This window comes from Salmo trutta, chromosome 9 (assembly GCF_901001165.1).
Source record: "Salmo trutta chromosome 9, fSalTru1.1, whole genome shotgun sequence".
NCBI classification, from domain to species: domain Eukaryota; kingdom Metazoa; phylum Chordata; class Actinopteri; order Salmoniformes; family Salmonidae; genus Salmo; species Salmo trutta.
Window position 1 is genome coordinate 36,023,991 of NC_042965.1, and position 12,021 is coordinate 36,036,011.

At 43.9% G+C, this 12,021-nt stretch overlaps 1 protein-coding gene across 1 annotated transcript in view; it reads left to right on the top strand.

Moving 5' to 3' along the window:
* The first annotated feature begins 6,459 nt into the window (after positions 1-6,459).
* The window catches only part of LOC115200481 (calmodulin-regulated spectrin-associated protein 1-B), a 40,311-nt gene continuing 34,749 nt past the window's right edge, over positions 6,460-12,021 (top strand). The window contains exons 1-2 of the mRNA XM_029763584.1: positions 6,460-6,626; positions 7,634-7,794. Coding sequence (XP_029619444.1) covers positions 7,635-7,794 — 160 coding nt within the window. The 5' untranslated portion in view covers positions 6,460-6,626; position 7,634. The remainder of the gene's footprint in view (positions 6,627-7,633; positions 7,795-12,021) is intronic.

Sequence of the window (12,021 nt, forward strand, 5' to 3'; positions counted from 1 at the left end):
CTTGGCACTCCGGTACCGCTTGCCGTGTGTTAGCAGAGAGAACAGTCTATGACTTGGGTGGCTGGAGCCTTTGACAATTTTTTGGGCCTTCCTCTGACACCACCTAGTAAATTTGAATAGGTCCTGGATGGTAGGAAGCTTGGCCCCAGTGATGTACTGGGCCGTACGCACTACCCTCTGTAGCGCCTTACGGTCAGATGGCGAGCAGTTGCCATACCAGTGTAACAGTGTAGGTTCCGTCCCTCTCTTCGCCCCAACCTGGGCTCGAACCAGGGACCCTTGCACACATCAACAACTGACACCCACGAAGCATCGTTACCCCTCGTGCCACAAAAGCCGCGGCCCTTGCAACGCAAGGGGAACAATCACTTCAGGTCTCAGAGCGAGTGACGTCACCGATTGAAACGCTATTAGCGCGCACACTGCTAACTAACTAGCCATTTCACATCGGTTACACCAGGCAGTGATGCAACCGGTCAGGATGCTCTCGATGGTGCAGCTGTAGAACGTTTTGAGGATCTCGGGACCCATGCCAAATGTTTTCAATCTCCTAAGGGGAAAATGTGTTGTTGTGCCCTCTTCACGACTGTCTTGGTATGTCTTGGTACTGTCTTGGTATGCTACAGCCACGTCGATGTTAATGGGGGCCTGTTCGCCCTGCCTTTTCCTGTAGTCCACGATCAGCTCCTTTGTCATGCTCACATTGAGGGAAAGGTTGTTGTCCTGGTACCACACTGTCAGGTCTCTGACCTCCTCCCTATAGGCTGTCTCATCGTTGTCAGTGATCAGGCCTACCAATGTTGTGTCGTCAGCAAACTTAATTATGGTGTCGGAGTCGTGTTTGGCCATGCAGTCGTGGGTGAAGAGGGAGTACAGCGGGGGACTAAGCATGCACCCATGAGGGGCCCCAGTGTTGAGGATCAGCGTGCAGATGTGTTGTTACCTACCCTTACCACCTGGGGTCGGCCTGTCAGGAAGTCCAGGATCCAGTTGCAAAGGGAGGTGTTTAGTCCCATGGTCCTTAGCTTAGTTATGAGCTTTGTGGGCGCTATGGTGTTGAACGCTGAGCTGTAGTCAATGAACAGCATTCTCACATAGGTGTTCCTTTTGTCCAGGTGGGAAAGGGCAGAGTGGAGTGAGATTGAGAATGCGTCATCTGTGGATCTGTTGGGGCAGTATGCAAATTGGAGTGGGTCTAGGGTTTCCGGGATGATGGTGTTGATGTGAGCCATGACCAGACTTTAAAAGCACTTCATGGCTACCAATGTGAGTGCTACTGGTGGTAATCACTTAGGCAGGTTACCTTCGCTTCCTTGGGCATATGTACATAAACTCAGCAAAAAAAGAAACGTCATCTCACTGTCAACTGCGTTTATTTTCAGCAAACTAAACATGTGTACATATTTGTATGAACATAACAAGATTCAACAACTGAGACATAAACTGTTCCACAGACATGTGACTAACAGAAATGGAGTAATGTGTCCCTGAACAAAGGGGGGGGGGTCAAAATCAAAAGTAACAGTCAGTATCTGGTGTGGCCACCAGCTACATTAAGTACTGCAGTGCATCTCCTCCTCATGGACTGCACCAGATTTGCCAATTCTTGCTGTGAGATGTTACCCCACTCTTCCACCAAGGCACCTGCAAGTTCCCTGACATTTCTGGTGGGAATGGCCCTAGCCCTCACCCTCCAATCCAACAGGTCCCAAACATGCCTTATGGGATTGAGATCTTGGCTCTTCGCTGGCCATGGCAGAACACTGACATTCCTGTCTTGCAGGAAATCACACGCAGAACTAGCAGTATGGCTGGTGGCATTGTCATGCTGGAGGGTCATGTCAGGATGAGCCTGCAGGAAGGGTACCAAATGAGGGAGGAGGATGTCTTCCCTGTAATGCACAGCGTTGAGATTGCCTGCAATGACAATAAGCTCAGTCCGATGATGCTGTGACACAACGCTCCAGACCATGACAGACCCTCCACCTCCAAATCGATCCCGCTCCAGAGTACAGGCTTCGGTATAATGCTCATTCCTTCGACGATAAATGCAAATCAGACCATCACCCCTGGTGAGACAAAACCGCGACTCGTCAGTGAAGAGCACTTTTTGCCAGTCCTGTCTGGTCCAGCGACGGTGGATTTGTGCCCATAGGTGACGTTGTTGCCGGTGATAACTGGTGAGGACCTGGTGAGGACCTTACGGGCCCTCAGTCCAGCCTCTCTCAGCCTATTGCGGACAGTTAGCACTGATGGAGGGATTGTGTGTTCCTGGTGTAACTCGGGCAGTTGTTGTTGCCATCCTGTCCCTGTCCCGCAGGTGTGATGTTCGGATGTACCGATCCTGTGCAGGTGTTGTTACACGTGGTCTGCCACTGCGAGGATGATCAGCTGTCCGTCCTGTCTCCCTGTAGCGCTGTCTTATGCTTCTCACAGTACGGACACTGCAATTTATTGGTCACATCTGCAGTCCTCATGTCTCCTTGCAGCATGCCAAAGGCATGTTCACGCAGATGAGCAGGGACCCTGGGCATCTTTCTTTTGGTGTTTTTCAGAGTCAGTAGAAAGGCCTCTTTAGTGTCCTAAGTTTTCATAACTGTGACCTTAATTGCCTACTGTCTGTAAGCTTAGTGTCTTAACAACCGTTCCACAGATGCATGTTCATTAATTGTTTATGGTTCATTGAACAAGCATGGGAAACAATGTTTAAACCCTTTACAATGAAGATCTGTGAAGTTATTTGGATTTTTACAAATTATCTTTGAAAGATAGGGTCCTGAAAAAGGAAGTTTCTTTTTTTGCTGAGTTTATTACCTCAATTACCTCGTACCAGAGCACATTCACTCAGTACCAGTACTCCTCCTTGTATATAATCTTGTTATTTTATTGTGTTACTATTTCCAAATGTTTCTTACTTTTTAACTCTGCAATGTTCTTAAGGGCTCTTAGGTAAGCAGTTCACGGTGATGTCTACACCTGTTGTATTCGGCTCATCTGACAAATACAATTTGCTTTGAGGATTTGAATTTTAAAATATACGCTTGTTTTTCTTGTTTTTATAAACAATGTAAATGTAAACAAACACTTTATTGCGTCAAAACATGGTTAAAACTATAATTTGGATATCATGGATGGTCAGTCCTTCAAATCAAATCAAATGTTATTTGTCAAATGCTTCGTAAACAGCAGGTGTAGACTAACAGTGAAATGTTTACTTACGGGTCCTTCCTCAACAATGCAGAGTTAAAGATAAAGATAAAATATAAATAGTGATACAAGGAATAAATACAAAGTGAATAACAATAACAAGTAAAAATAACGTCTTTATACAGGAAGTACCAGTACCGAGTCAATGTGCAGGGGTACAAGGTAATTGAGGTAGCTATGTACATATAGGTAGGGGTAAAGTGACAAGGCAACAGGATATATATTAGACTGAGCTGTAGCACAAGCAGCATCTTATGTTGTGAGTGTGAAAGTGTGTGTGTGTGTGTGTGTGTGTGTGTGTGTGTGTGTGTGTGTGTGTGTGTGTGTGTGTGTGTTCAGTGGTGTAAAGTACTTAAGTAACAATACTTGAAAGTACTGCTTAAGTTGTTTTTTGGGGTATCTGTATTTTACTTTACTATTTATATTTTTGACAATTTTTACTTTTACTTCACTACATTCCTAAGGAAAATGATGTACTTTTTACTCCATACTTTTTCCCTGAAACCCAAAAGTACAAATTACATTTTGAATGGAAACAGCAGAGGGAGCAGCCCCCTATCTACATTGACGGGACAGTAGTGGAGAGGGTGGAGAGTTTTAAGTTCCTCGACGTACATATCACGGACAAACTGAAATGGTCCACCCACGCAGACAGCGTGGTGAAGAAGGCACAGCAGCGCATCTTCAACCTCAGGAGGCTGAAGAAATTCGGCTTGTCACCAAAAACACTCACAAACTTTTACAGATGCACAATCGAGAGCATCCTGTTGGGCTGTATCACCGCCTGGTACGGCAGCTGCTCCGCCCATAACCAGAAGGCTCTCCAGAGGGTAGTGTGGTCTGCACAACGCATCACCGAGTGTAAACTACCTGCCCTCCAGGACACCTACACCACCCGATGTCACAGGAAGGCCAAAAAGATCATCAAGGAAAACAACCACCCGAGCCACTGCCTGTTCACCCCACTATCATCCAGAAGGCGAGGTCAGTACAGGTGCATCAAAGCGGGCACCGAGAGACTGAAAAACAGCTTCTATCTCAAGGCCATCAGACTGTTAAACAGCCATCACTAACATTGAGTGGCTGCTGCCAACATACTGACTCACCTCCACCCACTTTAATAATGGTAAAATTGATGTAATCAATTATCACTAGCCACTTTATTTTATATAATGTTTACTTACCCTACATTACTCATCTCTTATGTATATACTGTACGCTATACCATCTACTGTATCTTGCCATCTTGATGTAATGTATCACTAGCCACTTTAAACAATGTCACTTCATATAATGTTTTCATACCCTGCATTGCTCATCTCATATGTATATACTGTACTCTATACCATCTACTACATCTTGTCTATGCCGTTCGGCCATCACTCATTTATATATTTTCATGTACATATTCGTATTCATTCTTTTACACTTGTGTGTATAAGGTAGTTGTTGTGGAATTGGTAGGTTATATTACTTGTTAGATATTACTGCATGGTCGGAACTAGAAGCACAAGCATTTTGCTACACTTGCATTAACACCTGCTAACCATGTGTATGTGACAAATAAATTTGATTTGATTTGATTTGAATGCTTAGCAGGACAGGAAATGGTCTAATTCACACATTTATCTATCAAGAGAATGCTCCTGGTCATCCCTACTGCCTCTCACCTGGCGGACTCACTAAACACATGCTTCGTTTGTAAATTATGTCTGAGTGTTGGAGCGTGCCTCTGGCTATCCGTGAATGAAAAAAAAACAAGAAAATGGTGCAGTCTGGTTTGCTTAATATAAGGAATTTTAATTATGTACTTAAGTATATTTTAGCAATTACATTTACTTTTAATCCTTAAGTATATTTAAAACCAAATACTTTTAGACTTTTACTCAAGTAGGATTTTACTGGGTGACTTAAGGTATTTTCTATTAAGGTATCTTTACATTTACTCAAGTATGACAACTAGGTCGTTTTCCACCACTGTGTGTGTGTGTGTTTGTTTGTTTGTTTGTTTGTTTGTTTGTTTGTTTGTGTGTGTGTGTGTGTGTGTGTGTGTGTGTGTGTGTGTGTGTGTGTGTGTGTGTGTGTGTGTTTATGTGTGTGTTGAGATATCAGTTTAAGCACTGTACGTGTGAGTGTGTGGGTAGAGTCCAGTGTGTGTGCATTGTGTCAGTGCAAGATAGTTAGTTAAAAAAAAAGGTTCAATGCAGGTAGTCCGGGTAGCCACTTGGTTAGCAGCCTTGTTTAGCAATCTTATGGCTTGGGGTAGAAGCTGTTCAAGGTCCTTTTGGTTCCAGACTTGGTGCATCGGTATTGCTTGCCGTGCGGTTGCAGAGAGAACAGTATATGGCTTTGACAATTTTTTGGCCCTTCCTCTGACATCGCCTGGTATTGAGGTCCTGGATAGCAAGCAGCTCGGCCCCAGTGATGTACTGGGTCGTACTCACTACCCTCTGTAACACCTTGCGGTCGGATGCATTGCAGTTGCTGTACCAAGTGGTGATGCAGCCAGTCAAGATGCTCTCAATTGTGCAGCTGTAAGAACTTTCAGGATCTGAGGGCACATGCCAAATCTTTTCAGACTCATGAGAGGGAAGAGGCGATGTCGTGCCCTCCTCACAACTGTGTGGGTGTCTGTGGACCATGTTAATTCCTTTGTGATGTGGACACCGAGGAACTTGAAGCTCTCGACCCGCTCCAGCGCAGCCCCATATGTGCATCCATAGCTCTATCTATGAATTTGAGAGTGGTTACATTTATCCAGGCCCATCCGGTAGCTTTATACCAAAACAGAGGCTGGGAGACTGCTTAGTTATTGCTTCAATTAAGGATTCTAGCTTTCACCTTGTAGTTTCAAATTCAATCAGCTGTGAAATCCTAAAACTAAAAGCACCACCACAAGAGGGAGATTTTTCCACACTGAGGCAATTCCCTTTTACTTTATCAGGTTTTTTTTCAACAGGCCACCTAATTGATTGATTGATTGACATCAAAGCGAAGTACTTATTAACAAATGCATCGTTTTTTAAATTAAACTGTTTCATTTCATTTCTAGAGACTCCTCTCAAAAGAGAGCAAGTTGTTACGGTATGGGCACATGGGCTGGTTCATTTCTGATGAATTTTTGCAAACAAACATCTAACATTGTTTCATATACCTTCTTACGCCCTTCTTTTTGAATGAATGGTTACTTTAAATCTTGCTCTGCGTTGTGTGTATGTTGGGGTCAATGATGTGGTTGCATGATAGTATTAGCATCCGCGCAGGCGCAGTGGTTAGCTACTTATGCTAACGGACAGACAGATAATTCGATTTATGGGAAAGCGCGGATACGGAGGTACATAAGGTGCTTCTCACTAATACGTTAAATACTTCGACCTAAAATGAGTCATCAAATTGAAAGATAAACCAGGGATAATCAGGTACGTTACTATATTTCGTGAACTCTGTACATTTCTGTCTGGCATTGGTAGTAAACGTTTATCCTGGGTTTCCCGTGGCGCGGTTGTCAGACACAGGCCGCAAATTGGGTTTTGTTGCTGGGGAGGAGACCGTTCGTTCATCTCGCTGCTGCTACGATGTGGTGCTTGGGCTTTGCTAGGGCAATTGCATAAGAAAGTCCTTATGTTACCTATTTTATACTGACTGATCTAAAGGGTTGATTTACGTTACATAGTGTTTTTCCTCATGTATTTTCAAAAAATACTGTTTGATTAAGTTAGTGAATGTCAGTTTGATTCATCCAGTTATTGTAACCTAGCATAAAGCTGCACTTGACTAGCTGACTAGCCAGCTAACTGGATAAAAACAGCTAACTTAAGTCTGTGTTGGCCAAGGTGCTTTCTAACTTGGCCAGTAAGGCTATTTTGTAAATGTTGTACAACCCAGATTCAACGAAACAATCCAGCTTATTGTCAGCTAGCTAGCTAAAGTTAGCCACCTGTCTAATGAATGGGCGCCCAATGCTAAGTTAGCTAACATGCAAGCATGAACCGGACTAGCTAGCTAAGTAGTTCTTCCATTTTCACTTGTGGGTTAGTTAGCTGGTTAGTTAACAATTCCTCAGTGGCTCGCTAGTAACTAACGTAATACTCGAATTAAATGACTATAGTTATTTAGTATAGTCATTTTAATAACTCCAGTTACATGTACCTATTATCTCGACTAACCGGTGCCCCCGCACATTGACTCTGTACCCGTACCCCCTGTATATAGCCTCGCTATTATTATTCTACTGCAACTCTTTAGTTATTTGTTGTTTTTATTTATATATTTTTTGGGGTGTTTTTCTTAACTGCGTTGACAGGTTAAGGGCTTGTAAATCAGCATTTCACTGTAAGGTCTACACCTGTTGTATTCGGCGCATGTGACAAATACAATTTGATTTGTATGTTTCATACTGTACATTTCTGTGACATGTGTTTGTAAGGATGGATGTGGATCTGTGTGGTGGTGGGGATGGCACCCGAAGAAACATGGATTCAGCTGGTGAAGGGACAATAGAGATTGTTCCTTTAGAAATGTACGACTCAGCCAGAGCAAAAATAGACGCCAACCTGCGATGGCTGTTCGCCAAGGCATACAGCATTGGTAAGTTCTCACACACACACACACAGAGAGGGACAACGACATAGGTATTAAAAAGGTCCAAAATAATCACCTGTCACATAGCTACACAACTCCAATGCTTTGGTGCAAGTATTAGCCCTTTACTGTTCTCACACAGATACTTAAGGATTTTACTTTCTGCTGTGATCAAAAGCATTATGGAGATGTATGTAGGTTTTTAATGACAAAGAAACACAACACTTCTCAAGGAAGACACAGTTGCCCCATCTAGTGGCAGGGTTGGGCCCAAATGTTGTTAGACGGGAAATGTGTCTTTGTGTTCATCCACACCTCAGACGAACAATCTGCAGTTGGGCTTGGCCTAATGAGCCCTTCTTGGAACAGGCCTTGATGGCAGAACCAAGCCGAATGGAATGTATTGTCTAGATTTTCTCAGTTATTATGCATCAAAATACTTTGTGTGCAGAACTGACTGTGTCCCTGTATGTGATCTGATTGTTTTTGTGCAGTGGCCTTTTGCACTACAGTGAGACTGGACTCACAGGAAAACTGCTGAATAAATCCCCTGACTCTGTCAGACTCAACATGTCATGGAAAATGCAGAGAAAGATATCAGTCCTTGTCACTCTTATCAAGAGTGACAATGTTGCTGACTTGTTTTATTTATTTTATTTCACCTTTATTTATCTGTAATGTCAACAACATCATTAGACCAAACAATTACCTGGACCTTTGTTAAAAGTTACTCTATTTTCTAAAATGTTCTAGGTTCTTCAGAGCAAAAGAGTCAAAGTATTTGATGTTTTTGTATTGCAAGATTACCACTTCTGTAACGCATCACTTATCCCCACCTGCATAATTAACTGGAGGATATGTGGAATGAATTACACATCACACCACAGTGCCACAAGCATTGCCAGCTGGCTCCTCCACAACATCTTAGCATGTCTTCTGCATGGATCCAAAGCCACAGGCCTTCAATAGCAAAGCTAGGCCAGGTAGCGACCCTTAGAACAACAATTATTTATTTAACCAGGTAGGCAAGTTGAGAACAAGTTCTCATTTACAATTGCGACCTGGCCAAGATAAAGCAAAGCAGTTTGACACATACAACAACACAGAGTTACACAGAGTAAAACAAACAGTCAATAATATAGTAGAAAAGTAAGTCTATATACAAAGTGAGCAAATGAGGTGAGATAAGGGAGGTAAAGGCAAAAAAGGCCATGGTGGCGAAGTAAATACAATATAGCAAGTGAAACACTGGAATGGTAGATTTGCAGTGGAAGAAAGTGCAAAGTAGAAATAGAAATAATGGGGTGCAAAGGAGCTAAATAAATACAGTAGGGGAAGAGGTAGTTGTTTGGGCTGAATTATAGATGGGCTAGGTGCAGTGATCTGTGAGCTGCTCTGACAGCTGGTGCTTAAAGCTAGTGAGGGAGATAAGTGTTTCCAGTTTTAGAGATTTTTGTAGTTCGTTCCAGTCATTGCCAGCAGAGAACTGGAAGGAGAGGCGGCCGAAGGAGGAATTGGCTTTGGGGATGACCAGAGAGATATACCTGCTGGAGTGCGTGCTACAGGTGGGTGCTGCTATGGTGACCAGCGAGCTAAGGGGGAACTTTACCTAGCAGGGTCTTGTAGATGACCTGGAGCCAGTGGGTTTGGCGACAAGTATGAAGCGAGGGCCAGCCAACGAGAGCATACAGGTCGCAGTGGTGGGTAGTATATGGGGCTTTGGTGACAAAACAGATGGCACTGTGATAGACTGCATCCAATTTATTGAGTAGGGTATTGGAGGCTATTTTGTAAATGACATCGTCGAGGATCGGTAGGATGGTCAGTTTCACGAGGGTATGTTTGGCAGCATGAGTGAAAGATGCTTTATTGCAAAATAGGAAACCAATTCTAGATTTAACTTTGGATTGGAGATGTTTGATGTGAGTCTGGAAAGAGAGTTTACAGTCTAACCAGACACCTAGGTATTTGTAGTTGTCCACTCATTCTAAGTCAGAACCGTCCAGAGTAGTGATGCTGGACAGGCGGGCAGGTGCAGGCAGCGATCGGTTGAAGAGCATGCATTTAGTTTTACTTGTATTTAAGAGCAGTTGGAGGCCACTGAAGGTGAGTTGTATGGCATTGAAGCTCGTCTGGAGGGTAGTTAACACAGTGTCCAAAGAAGGGCCAGAAGTATACAGAATGGTGTCTGCGTAGAGGTGGATCAGAGACTCATCAGCAGCAAGAGCGACATCATTGATGTATACAGAGAAAAGAGTCAGCCCAAGAATTGAACCCTGTGGCACCCCCAGAGACTGCCAGAGGCCTGGACCACGGGCCCTACGATTTGACACACTGAACTCTATCAGAGAAGTAGTTGGTGAACCAGGCGAGGCAATCATTTGAGAAACCAAGGCTGTTGAGTCTGCCGACGATGATGTGGTGATTGACAGAGTCGAAAGCCTTGGCCAGGTCAATGAATACGGCTGCACAGTATTGTTTCTTATCGATGGCGGTTAAGATATCGTTTAGGACCTTAAGCGTGGCTGAGGTGCACCCATGACCAGCTCTGAAACCAGATTGCATAGCGGAGAAGGGGTGGTGGGATTCGAAATGGTCGGTGATCTGTTTGTTCACTTGGCTTTCGAAGACTTTAGAGAGGTAGGATAAATATAGGTCTGTAGCAGTTTGGGTCAAGCGTGTCCCCCCCCTTTGAAGAAGGGGATGACCGCAGCTGCTTTCCAATCTTTGGGAATCTCAGATGACACGAGAGGTTGAACAGGCTAGTAATAGGGTTTGCAACAATTTCGGCAGATAATTTTAGAAAGAAAGGGTCCAGATTGTCTAGCTAGGCTGATTTGTAGGGGTCCAGATTTTGCAGCTCTTTCAGAACATCAGCTGACTGGATTTGGGAGAAGGAGAAATGGGGAAGAAATTCATGTTAGCAGGCAATATTAACTAAATATGCAGCTTTAAAAATATATACTTGTGTATTGATTTTAAGAAAGGCATTGATGTTTATTGTTGGGTACACATCGGAGCAAAGACGGGCCTTTTTCGCGAATGCGCACCACATCGATTATATGCAATGCAGGACTGGCTAGTTAATATCATCAACCATGTGTAGTTACTAGTTTAACTAGTGATTATGGTAAGTTTAATGCTAGCTAGCAACTTACCTTGGCTTCTTACTGCATTCGCGTAACAGGCAGGCTCCTCGTGGAGTGCAACGTAAAGCAGGTGGTTAGAGCGTTGGACTAGTTAACCGTAAGGTTGCATCCCCAAGCTGACATGGTAAAAATCTGTCATTCTGCCCCTGAACAAGGCAGTTAACCCACCGTTCCTAGGCCGTCATTGAAAATAAGAATGTGTTCTTAACTGACTTGCCTAGTTAAATAAAGGGGGGGGAAAAATCGGCAAATTGGTTGCCAAAAATACAGATTGTTATGAAAACGTGAAATCGGCCATTCCGATTAATCGGCCGACCTCTACATGAAACCAAGGCTATTATGGTTACAGAAGTCATCAAAAGAGAGCGCCTGGGGAATAGGAGTGGAGCTAGGCACTGCAGGGCCTGGAGTCACCTCTACATCGCCAGAAGAGGAGTAGGATAAGGGTACGGCTAAAAGCTATGAGAATTGGTCGTCTAGGACGTCTGGAACAGAGAGTAAAAGGAGCAGGTTTCTGGGGGCGATTTAAAATAGCTTCAACGTATAATGTACAGACAAAGGTATGGTAGGATGTGAATACAGTAGAGGTAAACCTAGGCATTGAGTGATGATGAGAGAGAGAGATTGTCTCTAGAAACATCATTGAAACCAGGTGATGTCATGGCATGTGTGGGTGGAGGAACTGAGAGGTTGGATAAGGTATAATGAGCAGGGCTAGAGGCTCTACAATGAAATAAGCCAATAAACACTAACCAGAACAGCAATGGACAAGGCATATTGACATTAAGGAGAGGCATGCTTAGCCAAGTGATCAAAAGGGTCCAGTGAGTAGTGAGGTTGGTTGGGGTCAAGGCGATTCAGACAGCTAGCCGGGCCATGGGTAGCCAGCTGGCAGAAGATGGTCTGTTTTTAGCCACCTCGTGCGTTTCTGTCGGTAGATTAGTGGGGTTCCGTGTGGTAGAGGGGACCAATCCAATTGGCAAAATAGTTATTGTGGCCCAAGAAAATTGGCCGCTAGACCTATTCAGATAGCAGCCGATAAGACAGCTAACGATTAGCTGGCCGCAGATGGGCGTTCAGGTTA